We start from the raw sequence: 23241 nt of genomic DNA on the forward strand, positions 1-23241 counted from the left end.
AGGCCAGTGTAGATAGTGATATTTTTTAAGATAGCAAATATTCCGTGCCAATGTTCAGTTTTTTCATTTAATAATATTTATGCCATATAAATAAATGAAAATAAAACATCTGGCAGAATTTTGTATTTTTGCCTGAATATTATATGTGGCACGGTGAAAATGTCTTTCAAACAGTTACAACCAGAGACTAAATCTACACTGTACCAACGCACTGGAATCAGTTATGCAGTTTTCAGTCACTGCTAGGGTTGGGGAAAATAATCAGTACAGCATAGTATCACACTATTTTTGTGTGGCAATATTGTATTGTTACGCGGACACCAAGTATCTCTTTTTTCACTAAATAAATAATACATTTTGAATAAATTTTGCAAATACAAATGAAACTTTTAGTAGCCCACTAGAATAATGAAATCAATTGCTTTTTCAGTCCACTAGATACATTTTTGCCGCAATAAAAATGACCGAAGTAAGATGAACTGACTGTAAACTTTATCTTATCAGATAAATTTTCCTTTGGGGACATAATTTGCACTTGAAAAAGGTAATAAATCTCAATATATTGCAATACATGTTATTGCAATTTTAAATATATCGCAACACATTTAAAATTGCAATAGTATTGTATCCTGACTTAAGTATCGTGATAATATCGTACTGTGGGGCCTTTGGTGATTCCCACCCCTTGTCGCTGTAGGACTAACACAGTATGCAAACAGGCTGCATTGTATCCAACTGCAGATGTCACTTTATCTGAAATGGTACTGCATTGAGTGACCAATAAGACAAACTCTAGGACAAATTTGCAATTATTATTCAAGCGCAGGTATGAACATTTGAAGCAAAGAGCCCATCATTACCCCACCTTCCTCCCCCCCCAGATCTGACCTTGGGCTGCTTGTAGTGCTCCATGGACATGGTGATGACGTTGAGTCCTATGACGACAGTGATGAACAGATCCAGGTGGGGGCTGGTGCACATCTTGTGGATGAGTCGGCGAATGGGGGAGTAATCTGAGTAGTAGGGTTTACTCTGAGCTTCTGTTGGAAGTGGGAAGTAGGTGGGGGGGTAGGGGTAGGGAGGGCGGGGGGGGGGGGGGGTTGCAGGGAGTGGGGTAGGAGGAGGAGGGAGGGGGTGGCATTCAACAAGTGAGATAGGAGGTAATATACTGGGACACTACACAGTAGACCTGCTGTGTTGAGGACTGAAGCCTCCAAAGCTGCTTAAAAAAAGGGGTTAGTGAAACACGAAAACACCCTTCTGTCACTCAAGGTGGTTGACTCACATTGAAAATAAGAGATATGTAAGGAGAGATGTGAAGGGATTAAGGAAGGCGGATCAGATAATGGGCAGAGAGAAAGAGAGACTCCAGCCAAGCCCTCCTGTGGTCTGTAGTCATGACTAATCAAATCAAATCTCATCTCTGATCAACAATTGTTTAAATGAACTCTCCCCTGAGTGAGTGTGATGGGAGATAAACAGCATTTCTCAATGTGTGTGTGTGTGTGTGTGTGTGTGTGTGTGTGTGTGTGTGTGACTCAGTGGAGGAGGTTGCTGTCAGGGATATTTCGGTCTGGAGATATGGCCATCTCTCTCTCTGTCTCTCTGATCGTCATGTGACTCAGCCTCCCTTTATTTCCTTCACTTCGCTCCTCTCAGGAAAAGAATATAATGTAGGAGAAAAGTTTTCCACACTCATTCATCACTTTGTTCCCTCCATCCAGAGAGGATGGATGGATAGATGGGCTGGGAGTTGGGATGAGGAACAGGGAGCAGGCTTGCACTATCTATCACCTTTTCATTCTATCAGTGAAGGAGAGGCTCTAGGTCACACAGAAAAGGGAGCTACGCACACACACGATACACACTCAAAAGGCAAACGTCCTTTGGGTGTTGGGAGCGCTCCCTCTCCTGTCCAATTAGCCCAGGTGTGCTGCTGTGGCTGCAGCTGTGCTGAGCTGGAACGATTCCCACGAGTGTGTATGCCTGTGTGCAACTCATGTTGTGTGCCTAGTGGTTTCCCTACTGGAGAAACTCTCTCTGTAGATCAGGGATTAAGACAGGAGAGCTGAGTAAGCAGAGTCTGTAAGGAGAATGTCCATCGATCCATCCCTGATGTTAAATATGCATTGAAATTCATCTCTTGAGATAAACCCTACCAGGTGCACAGTTACTATCAACGGAGAGCAAAGACTACTCTCATTGTATCAGTGACCGTAGGTTAATATTTCAACGTGTTAGTTTTGTATTTGTGGCACTAAGGCTTGGGGTTGTCTATTTTTTTAGACTCTCATTTATTCCTGACATTTCACTCGGTGTACAGTACATTATATGATGGTATTGTGTAGAAAAAATAAATAACATGCTGAGCTAATAGTGACAAAAGGCATTGTAGCATTTATGTCACTGTCTAGCAGCAATGCTGTGTTTCTAATATGCAGTTAACCTGCTTAGATAATTCTTGTTGGGTTTAAATACTTATGGCCCATAGAATAATAGATAGGAAATAAGCATGATGGAGGACCTGTGACACTCTGTGGTGGATACCAACACATCACTGGACTGGGCGGAAATGATGTGTCAAATAAAATCTTGTTGAATTAACTGTTTTTCTAATTGGAAGAAGTCATCTCAAGGGGTAAAAGCATTATTCTTTATTACTAGTCCTGTAACGTTACCCCCAACACTTGCAGCTGCCATCTTTCTTTCATCTTTTTCAGCTGCTTGTTCCACCAGTAGAGTCTGACCTCTGGTGGTGCGTGCTGTGCACTACAATACTTTTCCAAATACAGCATCTCCATAGCAGTTTATTAGAAAGAGGAACATCTTTTGATGGTATTGAAAATTATACATTTGGTACTAAATACCCCGATATGCCATATTAGCTTGGTAGCGCCCAAGCCTAGTTGACCAAGTGACCAGTACCAATGTAGATTATTTTGAGGAAATGGATCACAGTTTCGGGATAGAGATGTTGCTGTTAAGTTTTTCAAATGTGCTTTCACTACATATATATTCATTGAGAGAAACTCATAGAAGCAGAGTAGTAACTAACACATGACTTGTACTGATGGAATTAGTAGTGTGGAAATATATATTATCCTGAATTTCTCAAGGTATACACCAAAGAACTAGAGCACTTGGAGAGCGCAGACCTCCGCCAAGCAGCTCGGATTTCCCACCATTTTATTATTTTATCCACTTCGCTTCAACCGATCACCACCAAAATTTTATCATCTTTTCCTTGTCCCATTATCAACCTTTCCTGAAAATTTCATCAAAATCCGTTCAGAACTTTTCGAGTTATTTTGCAGACAAACGGACAAACAGACCAACCCTGGCGAAAACATAACCTCCTTTTAACTATTACTACTACTGACTTTGCATTACAACAAAAACTAAATCAAACCTGGCCGTGGAGAAAAAAACAGGGAAGTGCCTTTTTAGAATTTCCTATATAATTCTTGGAATAGGTGAATATTAAGAAAATATACCTGTCTTAAATGGGCATCCAATAAACTATGGCCCCTCTACAGCATTATAAGTTGGAGAGTTGCTGAGGTTTGGCAGAGGTCTGCACTGCTGCTGAGCTTCAGGTTAATTATTCTATATCTGTGTTCAGGGTCATCTTTGCTGAAAGCTAATTTTGCACCTGCTGGTAATTATTGATATTGACAACAGGGGAGATGAACCTGAATGCTGGTGCTAGCCGCTGAACCACAGGGCAGCCAGGGTTGGAGTTTGACTGCTCTTGAACTCCTACAGAGATGTGCGTGCCAGAAATTGAAAATAATGTGGCCTCTGGAGTGCTTGGCCTGACTTTTCAAATAAATGCACTAAAACAGGATGACATACTCGGTCACCTGCCTTGCTTTTCAGCACCACAGGTCCTGGAATTGTCACTGCAGCAATACTCCCTCATCTTGTCAGCTGCTTTTTATAAATGAGGTTATACTTTTTGACGATTTACCATGTGGCCCACCAAGAGGATAAAGCAGGTTTGAAGCGTCTTGGGTAATGTGTCTGGGCATGTGTCTTTGAATCGGGACAGTTGGGCATAGAGCTTGTGGGATGCAACAATTTGGTTCATTCACTGGGAGTTCCTATTTACGAGATCCTCCATCATTTGTGGATGAGAAAACATTATTTTTATTCTGTTCTACTTACTGTCTGCAGGTGCTTGGCGAGCCATACTTTCACCTAACAACAGTCCCTTTGTTTCACCTCCTCTTCTACACACCATCATTCATCTAAGTGTGTTGTTTCACACAGCTTTTTCTCTTCCTAGCATAGTATATATCTGCTGTCCCATTTATATTCCTATACAATAAAATACATGCAAATACAGGACCAAGAATAAGTGTTGGATACAGTATGGAATAGCTGAAGTGAGTATGCTAGACTAGTCCACTTTCCCTCTAAAAAAGTAATTTGAGGAAGTAAGTAAGCATTGCCCTTAATATTATGGATGGGGCAAAGAGGGTGAGACCGAACAATACATTGGGGAATAAGGGAGAAGAATTGTAAGGAAAGAGAGAGACAGAAACCTTTTGGCTAAAGCTCAACTAGTCTCCAGAGGAGACTGAAGGGAATGAAGTGAGTGAAGAAAAGGTGAAAGTTTAGGAAGCCAAATTACACTGCTGCCCCAATTCTCCTGATCTCACTTCCACTGCTCTTTTCTCCTCCTCAGAGAAAAGAGCAGAGCCGCTCTTAATGAGCAACAGAGTTTATGCTGCTCCTGCTTTGAGTCATACTGGCATCTGAATTATTATTTTCTTTTGAGTAAGGTAGCAACAGATGGGAAAGATGTTCAGTTGGAAGGAGATTTTTTTAGCCTTCATTTTTGCTCCCTGTCCTTTCCCTCCCCTCCTTCACTGATGTGGCAGCCTCCTCTCTCAGCTCTGACATCATTTTGACAGGGACGGAGGATGGGTGCAAAGGCACAGAGGGGTCACAACCTGCAAACTTCTTTGTGCAGGTCATGATGCCTGCTCCCTGCACCACCATCCTCATATTTGACACAGATTCTGTGTAGATTTAACAGAACACTCAGGACAATCATCTCACAGGGATTTAGATCTCATTGTGTTAAAATAACTGCACTACATAAACTTTCTAGAATGTATAAAGAAGGTATTGTATGAATATTTGTGACCCAAATGGAATACAATTTGTCTTCTTATACTTAGGTGACCCACAAAAACAAACTAGTTTGCCACAAACCAGTTCTTTTATCACCAATGTCCACCGATCTTTCTCTGTTGTGGCTGCTGGAGATGATTTGCTGCCATTCTAACTGTTGTAGCAGTGTCCACCGGCTCCATGACCAAAGCGTCTCACTACCAGCTCTTTAAGAGTCTATTCTGGCTGGAGAAGCGTGACATTTACTTGCAAATGTATATAAATGCCTATATTTATTGGCAATTACCATAAAATCAAAATCCAATAATGTATTTAATTTGTTACTAATTTGTCAGAACAGCAAGGAAAACGCATTTTTTAAAGGAAGCAATTTTCCTACTCTACTTCTTTCTCTTCATTCTCTTTAGAGTTAGCAAACAACAAAACTGAAAGGACAGACTGAGTTTCAAATAATGAGGTATACCTTTGTAAAAGTAGTCTCTATGAGCAAAAACCTCAAGCTTCACTCCACTGTCTCCAACTTTTTTCTACTTTTGAGATAAGCTGACATTGGATCGTGATCGATTTCTTTATATGGTCATCTGCTCAAGTCATATTACTGCAAGTGTATATGTTACATAGCCTTCACTGCTACATGTAGCTATGCTAACATCAGGGAAACATGTAGTCTTGGTTGCAGTGCTATATCATTGGCAACTAGACTTGCTTGAATTTCTTGAAGATGTTTCACCTCTCATCCAAGAGGCTTCTTCAGTTCTAACAGACTGGTGCAGAATCGCATGCTTAAACCCTGTGTGGGTGTGAACCATTACAGAGTCGTTGAGTCTCTGAGTTTTAAGCCCTTTTTAGATAGGAATTGTGCAAATTTGCAGGAAAGCCCAATCAGTCTTTTTTCAGCATTGGCAGTACAAAAACAAAATCGGGGAGTGTGGCAAAATGCCGCCTGCCTAATTTTGTTTATACAGAATGTGCCTTTTTCGGGGCAATGGGGCGCGTGAACAAGTAACAAAATGTGTACTGTAGCTCAGCGTGTGACGTAAACAGTGACGTGGAAGGGAAGCCGCAGCTAGTCAGTCCTTCAGCGATTCTCTCATAAGTCGGCCTGTTCTTCACTGTCCCCGTCATCTGATGGTTAATGGCCTCTTAGTTTGCGAGTACAAGGATTGCGCACAATTCCTTGTCTCCCCAGTTGCTCATCTTTACAGTGTCTGTCAGGTTTGTCGTTTCCCCTGCTCGCTAATTCCTGCTATCAACTGTTTGCGGTTTATCCACCGCCAGTGGGTCGCACGTGCGGCATCATCAACAGCTCCTCCCAAAATCTGGCAGTGTAAAAGGGGCTTAAGAGTCGTTAAGGTCACATGTGAGCCATTGACCCACCATCATGTGTGTTGTTAGGGTTCGATGGGTCCAGGTGTGAATGGGTGTTGTCCCTTGGATGAGAGGTGAAACATCTTCAAGAAACTCAAGGAAGTCCAGTTGCCTATGATTCAGCACTGAGAATCTTCACCAACTTGGTTGCAGATGTTAATTTCTCCCAGATTTCAGATCATATTTCTGCTGGAACATTTCTGCAATGGCGGCTGAGGTGACAGAACCAAGGTTTTAAGTCCCCTTAAAACCTTGGTTCTGTCACCTTCTTCTCTCCATGTTTTAAGTAGAGTCCACATTGTAATCGTTCTCATTCATATATTTTTCTGTGTCTGCTGCCAGACAACAGAACAAGTATGAAATAATGATTTAATCATGGCTCATAAATACTGCTACTTGTTAACCAGCAGTGCTGATGAAATCCTTTTTTGTATCATTATCATAAAGTCACTGACATTTAAAATGAGCGATCACAGGAGACGGTAAAAGGTTGTTTTCTTAATGCCATAGCCCCCCACCTTCACTGGGCACGTCTGACGCTCAGCTTTAGGGTGAGACAAATGGTTCAGTGAAGATGGAAGACTAACATTTAGAGAAAAAATATGCGTTTATAAATGTGATCAATGTAGGCTAACCTATAAATAGTCTACTATTCAGGTGTGGGATAGTCTAATAATTAAACTGAGTAAAGCCACAAAGCATCTATTACCACAACTAAATGAGTGTGGCAAAACAATTCGTAACTATTTTAGAAATTTGTTTGCTGATTCTCGCTTCTGAAATGTTTCCTGTGAACACTGGACAATGATGGAGCTGCGACTGAGCCACAGCACAAAAGGTATATAAAGGATCCAGTGGACGTTCGGTTTTAGGCTTACTGAATAACTTCACTGACTGTAAGGAGATCTAAATTCCCAGATGAAAATCCTCCTGATGTCCAACAGACAAGAAGAAGGAAACACTGTTAGACAAAGAAAAACACAAGATGTAAATAATTCCCTGTCCAAAAACAACCCCAAGAGCCTTATTCCTCTTTTTGCCGTCCAGTGCACTCACCTTCATCTTCGTGGACACCGCCTCTCGACTCACCTTTGGGGGTGAGGATGTTAAAGGCTGGATATTTGGTCTGGGAGTTGCTTTTGGACGCGGCCACGCTCAAAAACATAATCTATACATTTCCGAGGCGGTCTTTGTTGGGAAATACAGACACGGTAAGGGTCCTTTGTTGTGGGACCGATGAGCAAGAAGGGCACAGTACAGCACTATGGGTATACTGTGACTGTGTGGGTGAGCGCAGATTGGATTGCGTTGGTTATGTAGAGAATGGATCTGAAACACAGTGGACCTACAGCTGTCCACAATGTGGTGATTGAGTGAGGGTGTCTGCAGTTGGTTGTGAAGTGGAAAGGATGTGTGCCAGCTACTCCGATGAAAAGGAGGCCTCACCATGAATCTAAAAACAACACGACACACTGCTATGACTTTGAGTCATCGGTGCAATGGTTTCTGTTTAGCTGGATCTTCTCTGGATGTATCTGAAGGCGCTATGGGTTTGGGCGTTCCATCAGAGATTTGCGGATAATTGGAATGTTGGAGTAAGAAGTGTGGATTGGTATGGCTGAAGGGAATGGATGAGATGTAGGGACTTAAAGATTGGATCCCAGATGGTAAAAGAATGGCTGTGAAAGGAAGAGCAGGGCATGGGCAGTAAAAGCAGCAACAGTGCACTTTGAAGGTAAATGATCTGGATGGAAATGAGTAAAATGTCAGAGAGAAACATTTATATTTTCACATTTCTGAGGCAGCGGCGGCTGCTTTTATACCCCTGTCCTTCATGGTGAATGACTCAGTAGTAAACCTTGAGACTCAGTGTCTGCCAGGAGAAATATGTCAATGTCAAGGACTAGATGTTTAATTTTGAAATCCAGCAAACACAGAGTCTAAAAAAAAAAAAAAAAAAAAGTTAGTGTAAAACAATCAAAAAAAAAAAGATTTAACTGGAATTCCCGAATGCTCTGCTGTCTTGTTTAAATATTAATCACAGAGAGAGAGAGACACAGAGAGAACACAGACAAAGACGATAAAGACGAGAAATAAATTCAACTGAAGAACAACAGAGAGGAGCAGCAGAGCAAATTGAGGAGTCCAGAGGAAAACAGACAAATAAATAAGATAACGTGACATCATTTAAAATGACAGGGCATGATAAACACACACACACACACACACACACACACACACACACACACACACACTCATCTGCACTCTTTAACACACAAACACACATTGTGCTGGTTCACATGGTAGACTGACACACCTCTTTCTGAGTCATACTTGAGCAGGATGGACCAATTGAAATGGGGGACTCAATGGTGAAGGCAAGCGATTGGACGGCGTGAGTGGAGGGCGGAGCAACAGGGATAACAGGTGATGACAAGGTACAGACCGATGGGAAGCTTTTCAACAGTATAATGACAAAGTGTTTACCCTTTCTCCCTTTGTGGAATCCATGTTTATTTCCAGAGCAACAATATCAACACAGTCCCTGTCAACTACACAGAATAGAAAAGAAGACATCCTCTGAAAAGTCTTCCTTGGTTAAAGGTCTTTAACTCTCATGTACCCGTACTTGGATTTGAAATGGTTCTACCCTTCCATGCGAGATGTTTTGGTTAAAAAGGTGTAAAACCTATTCATGCTATAAACCAGACATAAAGTAGCTAAAATAGATCTTGTTGTTTACTTCACTCTGTCAAACATAATCCTCCAAGTTAAGCGCTAAACCTGGGAACAGAATATTGAAACAAAGACTGGACACCCCACACATGATCACTATTTCCACCAACATTCACTGACTGTTTAGTCTTGACAGCCAGGAAGGAGAAGATGTTGAAAAACTACAGAGGGAAACACATCGGACATTGTTTAGACTGTGAGTGTGAGAACACAAATTCTCACAAGTTCCTGGACCAACACAGAAATGGGCATTCATCAAAAACATATGTATCTGTTTGTGTATATGTTGCAAGTTGTTTGGAAAAAGGAAAGAAACAGAAATGAGATAGTGGAGAACAAGGAACCTAAACTCTACAGAGAGCGTTAAGGAAGCCACGCTGAAGTGGATAACAGATTTAGTTCTTGCCATGCAAGTGGCACAACTCTAAGGATCACAATGTTGTTTTAATGGTGTGTCTGTTGGTCTGCCACTTAAGTCCAGGATGAATTCTCTTAGCAACTGTTGGATGATTGGCCATTAAATTTTGTATAGACATTCCTGGTTACAAAGGATAAATCATAGTGACTTTGGTGGTCCCCTGACTTGTCCTCTAGCGCCACCATGAGGTTGACATTTCTGGATTTGAGGGAAATATCTCAACAATTGCTGGACTGATTGCAGTGAATCTTGGTATAGACATCAAGTATATAATCGTTTACCCTTAACGTCTCATCTACTGCCACCATTTGTCCATTAATTTGGTTTATGACCAAACTAATTACAATCCCATTAGACTCTGTTGCACTCAGTGTTATGTTAGTTAGCTAATATTAGCATGCTAACACACTAAACTAAGAAGGCAAACATTATGCCTGCATTAGCACATTAGCATTTTAACATTCTATCTTTAGCATGGCTGGTGAATATTTTGCATCAGAATTATTCTTAACAGTAGTGACGTGGCAGTCTTTCTGAGGTAAGTTGTAAAGCCTAAGCTACTGTTAGCTATTTTAGTTTCCATTTATCAGAATGCTCTGAGTGAATATGAGTTCCCTCTGGTCGAATTATGCAGTGTAGTAAATCAAGGGCTTTTATTTTGAAAAGGAAGAAAGGAAGAAGTGGATCTGGCAGCAGCTTTTATAAAGGTTGAAAAGACTAATAAAGTTTGCCATCTGTGTTGTTCTATAATTCTCAAAAGTATAAACGCAGTGATGATCGGTTGATGCCTTTTTCTTGATGCGAAAGCTCAGAAAAATTAACCTAATTCTGCAAAAAATGACATTGCTTTTCCACTGAATAATATTCACGGTGTTTGTGGAAGAACTCATGACAAATCAACAGTTTGAGAAAAAAAAAGAATGATGTGTAAATTATTCAGGCAAAAAAACCGGTCCCTGTATGTAAAGTACCATAGTCTTGTTATACTGTTATTTCTTCTATAGCTTTACATTTATTTTTTTATTCGTTCAATTGTTTTAAAGGATCTCCATTAGCTGATGCCAATGGCACCAGCTAATCTTACTAGGATCAGGAATTGAGTACATCATATTCATCACACACACACACACACACACACACACACACACACACACTGAACACACTGACCTGATTCCAACAACAAATCTAACTCATCAAATCAAATCATAATTCTTAAACACGACACGTTGTTAGATTTTATCTTCCAATTCTCAACAGCAACTGGCCCAAACTGGAACAGACAAAGTCCAACTTCTGATTAGTTGTGATGCCTAAATTAACACTAAACTCAGTCCAACAATCAGATTGTGTGTCATATCCAGCCTGATTTAATCACACGCACAGCTCATCTGCTACTTCAGCATTTGTACTGAAGGCCTGTCCTTGGATAAACCACATGCTGCATGTACACTCACACAAAGGATAAGATCCAGCTTTTGGTTTCGGCCCCCTGCATTGAGAACTCTCCTGCTCAGTAGCAAGAAAGACAAATTCAAAGTCCACCTCATGTCTCTTTATCACCACATTCAGTGCAGCAGGGCAGCACTACACTATGAGACTGTCTGCCACTCTGCTCTGTGCCGTTCTCTCCTTGACATTTCTGTTGATGAAATATTCATAGAGAAAGTTTCCAACATGAAACATTCATAGCGCAGTGTTGTTGGGGCAGTTTTTCTTCCCACAAAATACTTTTTCAATCAAACTAACTATACACTGTGTGTTCTTTCACAGCAATTATTAATGCCACAACACTGCCTTCTGTGGAAATTAATAAGATTTATTATTCATTATATTACTTTCGATTTTTCTTTTCAGGCACATCAACATCATCCATCAGTTTCTGGTATCACCTATTCAGTACATATCAATCATCCGTCAGTCACGCCTCCAGATTAATGGATGAACTCACATACTTAATGTCTCTGGGAGGCAAATTAGCGTCATTAGCTATCCTATTGAATGAAGTAACATTATTACCTCTTGTGGTCAAGTTTGACTTTACTATTACAATTTAAGATACCAATGTCGGTTTTTGGGTCGGAAGAAGTGTACGTAACATCAGGAACCCTTGTCACACACCCTGTGGCACACCCCCAAGCAGTTGCAGTAACACAGCTTCCATTTGCTGTTAACCCCAAAAAGTTATGAAAGATTCATCACATTTAACACTCCACTTAACACTGCTACCTACACCTTGTGGCATCAAACTTTTACACCCTGAAGCTGCATTTGTGACACTTTTTGCCAAGGTATGTCACTTCTCTCACTCTTTCTCCTCTCCTCTGAGATTTCCCCTCCTTTCCCTCTCTCTCTCTCTTATTCGCCCTTTCCCCAAAGGACTGGTGTTATTAATTACATCTCTACAACAGAGGAACAGAAGAAAGAAAGGGGGGCAATGGGAAACTTCCGTTAGATTCATCTCTGTTCGCTCTGACCCAGATACAGCAAGGGATTGGCACCGGCTAGCTTGTGTGTCTTCTTGTGTGTGTGTGTTAATAGATGAAGAACAGCTATTCATGGAATGCCAGACTGCTTTGCATATACCCACACTTAAGTTTTCACATGTCTGTGTGTGTTTGGTGCTAGGGTAAACGACGTGTGATCCTATTGTGCCTGTTTTGCTGTTGACTGCTGGCCGTGTCGTGACAATGGCGATTACCAGCAAAACATATGAAATGACTTTGTTTACCCACCTCAAGGTGATGAGGATTTATGAATCTACACGGAGAATACAACAGTCACATTGTCCATATCAGCTGCTGACTCCATTATCTGCACAGCTGTAAGCTTACTTTGTGAAAATGGTAAAACTATTATAAAAGTTTAAAGCCCTATTCTATTTTCTTACTGACTCTAAAACTGACTGACCTGAGATATAGAGACTTACATTATGCAGCAGCTTAGCAAAAGATTTACGTATATTTTGGAGGTTCAAAAGGTTGGAAAACTTTGTGAACCTGAAAGTAAATCTGACCTGCTTTTGGGATTCTTAAAGTTTTATAAAGTCTATAATCCTAAATGTAAGATTGAGGTATTCTAATTAGGTTTAATACAATCAGATGCGGTCATGCCTTTACTCAAACAGTATGTTGTCACTTATTTTATTACTTGGTCAATGCACAAATTTGTGATTTGCATTAAGAATTCAAATGCAATAGCAAAGAAAATGGTTGTTTCAGAGATAAATAGGAATCCAAAGTGCAAGCTCCTTGTAAATATATTACATAATAGGCTTGTTAGAATTTAAAACAGCTTATTTTTTTAAAAGCAGGCAACAGATCAAGCTTTTGTCACTGAAGTAAGCTGAATGTCACTGTGCTGCATCTTAACTCTACCATGACCCCTTAAGCGAATATGGGAATGAACTCACCCACAGGGAGTATTCAAAATAATGTAAACACCTTGTGGAAAAGCTCTTCATCTCAAATGACACATGTGAGTATCATTATCATAAGATATGACAGGTCATTTTCAGGTTTAGGCCAATTAATGCTTTTTGTTATAGGCTGACGCACTGTGTGTATCCTTAGGTTCTATTAAATATGTTCAATACAAGGACTGAAAAATGAAGCCAATGCTGAAGTGCCAAAAACTGCAGTTCCTTGAATGGCCACCAGGGGTTGGCTCTAGAAGCCAGTCAATCTCCTGTTCAATCCCTGTACATATTCCATGTTTGCTAGCTTACAGTCATCTTTCCTGTCCTGCTATTGCTAGTGCAATGTTTCTAGGTGTGTTAAACCTTTTGCGCACAAGTCTATTTTTCATCCAAAAATAATTATAACCTCACATTGTGTCAATCACTTTTACATACCGACTCTAAACGTTTGTCTGTCACGTAAGTTTTCAGAACAGTTTCCACATTATGCATTTTTGAATCCGTCAACAGCCTTACATTAGAGTGCAATTTGATGGCAGTACAGTATCATTTGATTACTCAAGTAGCCGCGATTCCAAATGCACACAGGCAGAGAGAAAGGAGGAACCTCCAGTGGAGCGAAGCAAAGGAGCAATTTTGCCTTGTATGAATTTTTTTGCAAAGGCCACTTTAAAGTGAAACACTGCAGATGTAAGTGTGCGGAAATTTCTTTTTACCAGTCTTGACTTATTGATGTTTCCAACACCTTTCCAAGACGAGGCTGGGTGGAGCAGTGGTTGTTCTGCATCATCGACAAAGGCCAGAACGAAAAGGACAAATATGGATGTAAACAATGTAGGTTTCAAATTCTTCCAAAAATGTCTCTGTAAATGTTCTATTAGGAAGGAAATATATCTTGTCTCCTGGATACATACAACAGGGCAAATTCACAAAATGCCGGCATGGCTCTTGTGGCCGTTAGCAAAAACAAGTGCAATTTACAAAGATCAGTGCCAATAGTTACACTTCAGTTACAGTTATTTACGTCATCAGAGAATTGGTGGTAAGTTTTGAGGAATGCCTCAGCACCTCGTCAGTAAGCACCTGATCTAAGCATTTTAGGTTTTTTATTTTTTCTCTCTGCCATTGCTGTCTACTGTGTTCTTGGGCAAAGGCAAAAAGTATACTTTGCTACAAAGACAATCGCGATCAGATGCTAAAAATGGCAAAAATGCACTCAGATGCAAAACCTGATAGGTGTGTTTGCACTGAAATATCATTAGCAGGAGCAGATAGTGATTCAATTCATGGTGCTATCAGTGGCCGCAATCCATTCTTTGTGAATTTGCCCCAGTATGTTTTAGTGGAAAATAGCAAATGTAAATCTAAATTTGTTTCCTTATTAAAAAAAACCTACACAAGGCATTTTTAAGGTTGGGCCTCCATCACAGTCACTGGCTGTGTGTAGTTAGCTTGGTAACATACAGAAGCCATGAGTGGGACAACAGCAGGGAAGAGCTGCTGTTGGACTCCGAGTGGGAGTTTGATTTACAGAAGCTGTAGGAATCACTGCAGGTTCAGTGTGCACTGCACTTGAGAGGGGATTAACACAAAAAGATGTGGCCTTACTATAGTGCCTGGCACTGCTGGCAATCAGCACTTAAATATGTGAGTTTCCAAAGCAACATACGGCCACCAGCCGAGGGGGGAGAGGTTGTTACTTCCCTGGCCAAAAATAACAAAATTACTTAATTCAAGGGTAACAGTCTTGAAAATCACAGCAGCTTGAATCAAACACACAACAGAAACACATACAGTGAGACAGCCATGTACAATAAATATTAAGGTGGCTATAAAGACACCTTTGCATGTGTTTGCAGTGTTCGAGGTGTAAGCCTTAATTTTGTCCACGCATGTGTATAACTTGCTAAGATGACTGTTTGGGGTGAGATGTGATGAGAGAGTGTTACAGTATGATAGAGTGAATTCATGTGGGGGCTGACCCAGCCAGGGCTGCTTGGGCCACAGTGTTGATCTGTTCAGCTTGTTTGAGAAGTCGAGGGCCATCTGTTATCATGGCAGAGCCACAATTCTCTGACTGACTTATTGGAGCAGTGCTGGCATAGCGCGCACACACACACACACACACACACACACACACACACACACACACACGCAAAAGGACAAATTAAATTTGCACAGCTCTCCCATGGTTATATAATGTGGACACCCTCAAACGGATGCTTAAAGCTGGTACTTTGAACTCAAAATTATTGTTTCATTTTAAATACCCATGTTCTGGAGTACAGAGACAACACCAATGTGTTTTTTGACCCTGTCCCCCTTGGGACTGCATGCTTTAGCAAACATAACTAACATAAAGGTCATGCAGGAATATAACAATATGGGCCCCATTTTAAGAGGTAGGTCTTGGGTGCATGGACTGTGGGGGCCTCTCCAAGTGCACCTGCTATTTTGGTTTACATATGTGTAGCAGGGCAAAGTGTAAAAGAGCTGCCTGAGGTAGTATATAGAGCGGAGGATGTGGTGATAAGTAAATACACTCTCAGCAGTCATATCACTGATTTCATAGCTCTGTAACAGCTCAGCCAATCACAGTGAGGTATGACAGCTTAACAAATGAGAACACAATTCTTCAGGAGGTCGTATTGTTGTCTGGATGGTGCAGAGTGGCACAATGTGAACACACAATAACAATGTGTTTGCATGTTTGCACCTTAATGCGTTTCAAGATTAAAACATGAAACGCAGAGAAAAAGAATGCTGAGGTACAACTGACTGATGTGTGTGGAGGTGTGTGAGGTTATTTTGTAGGAGCCTGGTGTCATTTGAGTGTAAGTTAATGGAGGTAAAAACAGTGGATGGCCCCAGTAATGGCACTGAGCTCTGGTGCAGCACTTTCCAATCAGAGGCTGCAGATTGACCAACATATCTCTCCGGCTGCCTTCAGATGGCTTCAGGGATTTAATGAACTGAAAGAGACGGTTTTCATACTAAGTAAAAAGCAGCTGTGGACAACAGATCTATGATGATTAGTATGTTAGCACCAAGGACAGCATCAGAAACATTTGGGCCTCTTTTGTCCATAACTTATGTAAATAACATAACATAATGTGACAAACTTATGTACTTCAGTTAAAACAGTTCAATGTTGTTTTTCTCTGCAGGTGGAATTTATTGCTATTTATACTAATGTTACGTTACTTGAGGCAGAGAGAAATCAGTGCCTAACAATAACCAAGGTAATTTAATAGGCTGATAAGGACCCTCTAGGAGGTGTAGCAGGCCCTTTTTAACCCATATGAGGCTGAAAAACACTGATAATGCCTGTTCACTGAATGATAACATTACTAGCAGGTGATCCAAATGGGAATATATATTACACGGGGCTTTAAATCAAAAAGTAATTGAGCTACAGTGCTGTGGAATAGAGGACTCTTTTGGTATTGGGAACCCACTGGACCACCCAAGACAAATCTTGCAGAAGCAAGCCATTTTAACTTTGCAGTGGTTCCTGCCATTCGTTGGAGTACAACAAAATTAAGAACGCCAGTCTGTCACATGAGAACATGTGGGCTCTCTGGCAGTTACCACAGAGTGTGATAATCTTGTGCTTGCGTTAATGGCTCTGCTGCAGCATATGCCGACCGTTGCAGCTGAAAAACAGTGGCTAAATTGTTTTAAGGGCCACAACCCTCAGACTTTGATCAATTAGGTCAGACAACATTTGAAAAGTCTAGAAGAGCAGCATTGAATTATTTTATTCCCACTCAAGTTAGCAATGGGCCAAACCATTTATGGACTGTTATTTATCTTAAAACATGGCACAAAGCGCAATAACAATTGTATTTTTTGTGTAGGTTTTGGGTGCAAACGGTAAGTGACTGCTGTGCATACAGTGTGTAATAAGCCCTCACTGACCTGAGCCGTGTCCCAAGGATTATGGTTTAGTTTTGGAAAAAAATGAAGATAAAACATGTAGTTTCGCCAAAAACAACTATGTTTCCTCAAACTAAATCAAAGCGATTTTGTTGCCTAAAATCCCCACAGAACTCAGAAGAGGCACCAGCCTCTGGTGCCAAAGTCTTGAGTTTTGTGCAGTACACCCACCATCCACCCAGACCACCCACACACAACTTCCACACAGTACAAGAGTGTGGCACCTCAAACCATTCCAACTGAATATAATCCTGGCAGCAATAACACTTTCCACAAAATTTAATTGGCAAAACAAATGAGTAGTATATAAACAAAATTTCTAGGAAACAAGGTTACTTTGGTAGCTGTTTGCCATGTAATGATCAAAAGTTGCCAAACTCATGTTACTTGTTCATAGAGCTCCCCAAAGACTCTGAGATATGGAATAAGTTCTAGCTTGTCCACTGTCAAGATGTGGGTTTTTCTCTATCTTACATGAGCATCAACAGAATCCCTTTGGGTTTTTAACTATTTCTTTAGACAGAATACGCAAATGGAAGATGACACTTAGGGCTCTAGGAACTTGCACAGTAAATCAGTTAATTAAAAAGAAAATACCCACAGAGTAACAGATCATTGAAATTAACTATTATTGCAGTCCCCAAAGGCATGGCACATCACGGGTGATTCATATGTTACTGATGCTGATAACTTGTCTCACAGATCTACTGATATGTTTCAAATACTGGCTCTAAGAATATAGGTTGCATAGGGTTATACAGAGTGTCTGAGAGGCACACTTATGTGAAACTGCCACTACCTATACTGCTACTGCTGCACACAGCAGCCGACAGCCTATAGACTAATGCAGAAACACTGAGAGCATCATTACCCTGATACAAGCTGCTGTCTGTCAAAATATCCAGCATGCCACCTCTCTGATAGCCCACTGAAGGAGGAAATAATATGGAACTATATTTACAATTTGCAGCATTCATCATGTGCAGTGTGCTGTAGCTTCTCCTGATGTGTCTGTCACAAGCAGCTGACTCTGACTGCAGAATGCATGACTCAACACAACAAGTCAAGTCAAACAGGGAGACACTTCACATTAACCCTGAGGGGAACTAAGCCATCCTGGATGTGTGTGTTTGTGGCTCTATTTATGTGTGTGTTTGTGTCGCTCATTGTGTGACAGTGAGCATGCCTGACTACCTTTGTATATGCTTGATATGTTTTTATATGTCAACATGATTACCATCATTTCCTCCAACCTCTTATGGGTCTCTTTTCTTTGGTTCTTGTTTGCAAACGTTTATATGTGTGATTCAGAGCTGTTTATAAGTCCAAGTTCAGTCACAAGTCTTCATAAGTAAATACCAATTCAGGATGCAAGTGTTTCAGGTCCCTGAAGGTGACATTTAACATAACACTGCATTTGACAGTTTCTCATTCCAAAGCTATGTTAATAGTAATATCTAAAAGCCCAGTGTGTAGGATTTATGGGGAATGTTTTCCTTAGTTTATAATCGCCTAAAAAAAGAATTGTTATGTTTTTGTTATCTTAGAATGAGCCGTTTTTACCTACCAATCTTTGTCTTTCAGGTCTGCCACGTTTCTACAGTAGCCTAGAACAGACAAATCAAACACTGACTCTAGATTTTAACTTAAGCACTTTTGCATTTGCTCCTCCATGACCAAAACCATCGTAAAAATAAAGATTTTTCAAATTTAAAACAGCTTTATTGAGTGTTTTTTTCTGGTTTAAACCACAGGTCAGTTTGTTTTTTGAGAGGAAGAGACCTCTGTGGATAATTTGGCTCCTGGTATAAACCTCCTGAATGTCTGGATCTCAAGTTCTAAGCAAAAAAAAAAAGGTGAGCTCACATTAGCACGTGCTGGGCTAGCAGCCTGTATGTGATGAGCTGCACAGGGTCTTAGAAACACTGATTTGTTATGTGAAACTGCTTTACCCAGTGTATTTAGCAGCTTAAAGGCATACTATGCATGATTTTCATGATCGTGTCTTGGCTCAAGAAATGGGATTGCCTGTCATTTGATGACTGGTTGGATTAGCCATCACTTCTGTGTCAAACTCAAGTCCGAGTCTCAAGTCCACAGCTCTGGTGTGATTATGTGTGTTTTGAATGGAGTTGTTCCGATAACAGTATTGGAAATGCCTCAGATACTGCCTAGAATGCTGGATTGGGTATTGGTGAGTACGCTAATCTAGGCACTAATCCGATACCACGTACCTTATCACTGAATTTATAAGTAGTTTCACATCTGAATAAAACAGGGAAGTCTCACCAGTAAAAAGACCATGTTTTTTGTTTGCAAGGCTTTAGCTTCAGGTTCAGGTTTAGCTTTTATTTTATTTTTAAACACAATGTAATCGTATCTGTACACAAGTTCAGGTTTCGGAATTGGTGTCAGGAAAGCAAAAATGGTACCAGAACATCTCTTGTTTCTAATCTCTGCATTTCTCTATTTATATGGTTGCAATTTACTCCAACTTGTCAGTGAGTACATGATTAACTCTACCACCTCTCCCCTTCACCTCTATGTATCTCCTTTTTCCTCCATCCTCAGTCAAAATCTTAATGCGCCTCCTCCATCATCTCCTCTCCTCTCTTTGTTCTTCTCCTCCTTCTAGCCTCTAGAAAAAAAAGCCAGTCCAGTGCAGTGCAAGCTACAGATAAGACTCTGCACGCTCACACACAAACACACTGTGCATGACACACATGCGTGCCCACACACACCTCTGAGTGTTGACCACCCTAACACGAGTAACACACTGTGTCTACGCTTTATTTTACGTGTGTGTTTTGTGTTTTTGGCACTGTAATTACCTCTGGGTAAAAATATCAAAATACTGCAAGCACTCGTGAAATGCTGCATAGGATCAACAAAAGGGTTGTAGGGGGGTTCTCTCAGATGGTCAGACTGAGAGGAGAGGGGATTTAAGGATGAGAGCTGCTCCTGCATATTTTACGACCTGTTCGCCAACCGTCTGCCCCCTGACTCACTCACATATGCACATACACGCACAAGCACACACACAAAATACAATCTAACACAGTCAGGTACCTTCTATGAGTGTGTTCGTATGGAACGGACATTGCACCTGGACATATACTAACCACAAGCATACACACACAAAGTTTCACAATGCAGAGTTAGGGAAGAGGTTGTCATTATCTAACACACCTCTCCGCAGCTCTATCATAACAATACCTTAACCAGATTGCCATGGAAACAAGTTGCGACAATTCAACCACGTGTGCGAGCAAACCAGTCAGGGTGGTCAGACAGACCTGAGATGACCTTTACGGCAACAACAAGAGCCAACCGCTGTTAACAAACCTGCTGTGGTCTCGCTTAATAACAACTTGTACTGCAGTGACCTTTAGTAAATCAGCCATTAGGTGGAGATAAATTTATTCAGTTTGGCCACAGATTTAACTCTTTTGTATCTCATGATTTAATAACGGTATCCTGATGATGCACAAGCTTGAAATTGATTGCTTTCTTCTTAAGAAACAATCTCTGAGAAAGAGAAACAAGCTATTTGGAGCTAAAGCTGTGGACACTGCAGCCAGAAATACAAGTTAGATACTCTGACTGAGTTTGTTGCAATTCAATTTATTGTCATCACATTTACATATTCTCGCACTGGGTGTCTTAAATTAAGCTTTTAAGTCGAGCACAGACTCAATGGGAAAAAACAGAATGCTCTTGATTGAATTTTGTGGTCCAGTGCAGTTTAATGGAGGCCGGTGACCTTTAATAGAGGATGTTATTAAAGAAGGAGAGCAAGAGACAGAATCTGTTCATCCAAGATGGCACCACTTGTACAACCTGATCAAGCTCTCCAATATAAATCTGATCCACTATAACAGCAGTGAGCCGAAATTACAAGACACAGTGAGCGAGGAACACAAGTAAGTCTAGTTTATAGGAGGACTCTGAGGTATCAAAACATGGGCCTAATTTTTACAGCTTTGGCCATCATTCCAATTGGTAATAATAACTGTGTAATCAGCAAGTCAGACAGGCAAGAAATACAAGCAGATGATCGGGAAGGTTCCAAACTCAAGTGCCGAAATGAAGGCATATGGTAAAAATAGTTAGCTAAAATGTCTATTGTGAACATCAGTTCCTGGTTGAGCTCACCATAGCTACTGGCCCAAGAGCAACAGTGTTAATGTGGAATTTTGATCAGTACACCACTTCTAGACTGAAATATCTTAACTGCTGAACAGATTGTCAGCAAGTCTTGTACAGACATTTATGGCTCAAAGAGCATGAATTCCAATGACTTCAGCTACGTTCACATTACAGGGCTTAATGCTCAATTCCAATTATTTCCCCAAATCCAATCTTTTTGCCAAGACTGTTGATATTCATGCCTAAAGTGACCCATGTCTGACATCAGTATGAAGAAAAAAGAAGCACATTGCAGTGCAAGCTTCGCCTTCCAAACCATAGCAGAAAGGTCTGATGATGTCATTGTGCATAATTGGCCATGTGCTTCTGTCTGGGACGGAGTGTGGTGTATTTTCAGAGAAATGGTCCTTTGGAGCAATGGCCATTTGTTTTCGGGATAACGGACTGTTGTACAAATGGGCTTTCGGTCCACTGACTCTATTAGCAGCTATTGTGGGTTGTTAGAGCGATTTGGAGCCAGCCCTTCTAGTTACCTATTTTTTTTACACTCCCTAATGTGTCACCTGATCTGGCATCTCAGGAACCTCTAATTAAAGGCAGGTGTGCTAAAATGAGTGTGGAGCATGGATGACGCCATGGGGTTACAGTCTTCAACTGCTTTGTGTCTGGTTTAGTCTTAGTTTATTGTTTGATGAATTCCTTTGTTATCCCATTGATTTGAGCTTTTGTTCTGATGCAACACAATTAGCTTCATCCAGAAACTCTCCATACATCAGTCAAATCAATCAAATCTTAAACCACCCAAAGTACGCTGGATCATCAAACACTGAGTACAAAGCAAAGACAACAAGTTGATCATGTCTACCATTATGGCATCTGTGAGCATCTTTTTAAAGTTACATAGCAGCAATACTGGTAGTTCTGTGGAGGGAGAGGTGTGGGAGAGGAGTCAAGAGCGGTGGGGCCCCGATGTGCAGGGTTTCAAAGAGGAAAAGTTCTTCCAAACCATAGGATATCCAGAGCTACATTCCCATAATTCTGTCAGTGACATGTTGGCAACCTGTCCCCATCAGAAAGCGTCTATTGGTTGGTGACTGGGCAGCCTAGTACAGCAGTGGTACAGCGTCAGTAGCCTTCTGTATTTTCAACGCACCACACACTAAATGGTGAGTGATCTGCGTCTGTGCAGTGAAGTATGCCGTTTTCACAGTAGTCGCATGGCCAATGATTGCTATGTATCAGATTTAGATCCACGTATGAAAGTGGTCCAAATCTAATTAGAAAAAAATGGATTTCTGTTTCCACACTACTCTGAAAAAATCAGATCTATGACAGCTCATGAGAGCAAAAAAAAAAAAAGGATTTGGGCCACACTCGCTTGTAATGTAAACATAGCCTGACTTTTCATCTAGAGCTACCAGCAGGTCAAAATTTTCACTTAGTCAAAGAAATATCTCAACATCTTCTGGGTGAAAAAGCTGTAGTTGTGTACAACCTGTGTGATAATCAACTGCTCATGTATCTTTTGACCTGTCACACTTTGTTGTAGCGATGTCACCATGTTCTTACATCTCAGCAATTACTTTGGTGGGCAAAATATTACCACAACCAACAGAAAAGATGATTAACACAATGAAAATAAGGCCCAAGATGCCATAAACTGGAATTATTCTTTACATTTGTATCATGAGACTACAGTAGGTTTGTGAAGGAGACACTCTAGAAACCTTTACCTCCAAGTAACTCCAATATTTGTTGCATTGCACTAAACTATCCCTGTCTCACTACATCCCCATCTCGGTTTCCCTGCCAACCTAACTGGACAAGAGTCTTCTTCTCTTGTGGTGGTGGTGCAGCAGCAGTGCAGTGCTGTGGACGGTGGATGGATCGCGGACGGTGTGGAAGAGCTGTGAAAGACAAAGCAGCGACAGAGAAAACAGGTAACAGCATGTCCAGCGGACTGAGAGCTGATGGGAGAGAGGCAGGGGGGCGGGGACGCGGGATGGGGCCCTACCTCCCGTGATCATTGAACTTAGAACCCTAGCCACCATGGTGGGTTGTCGTGGTCAGTGGT

At 41.0% G+C, this 23241-nt stretch overlaps 1 protein-coding gene across 12 annotated transcripts in view; it reads right to left on the reverse strand.

Moving 5' to 3' along the window:
• cacna1g (calcium channel, voltage-dependent, T type, alpha 1G subunit) overlaps window positions 1-23241 on the reverse strand; it is a 213037-nt gene that overhangs the window by 30965 nt on the left and 158831 nt on the right. For 10 of the 12 annotated variants that reach the window (XM_049562754.1, XM_049562752.1, XM_049562757.1 and 7 more), the window contains one exon: window positions 889-1040. In XM_049562754.1, the coding sequence (XP_049418711.1) occupies window positions 889-1040 (152 nt within the window). The remainder of the gene's footprint in view (window positions 1-888; window positions 1041-23241) is intronic. The other 2 variants (XM_049562750.1, XM_049562747.1) reach the window with 1 other exon arrangement.

Source organism: Epinephelus fuscoguttatus, linkage group LG20 (assembly GCF_011397635.1).
Source record: "Epinephelus fuscoguttatus linkage group LG20, E.fuscoguttatus.final_Chr_v1".
NCBI classification, from domain to species: Eukaryota; Metazoa; Chordata; class Actinopteri; order Perciformes; family Serranidae; genus Epinephelus; species Epinephelus fuscoguttatus.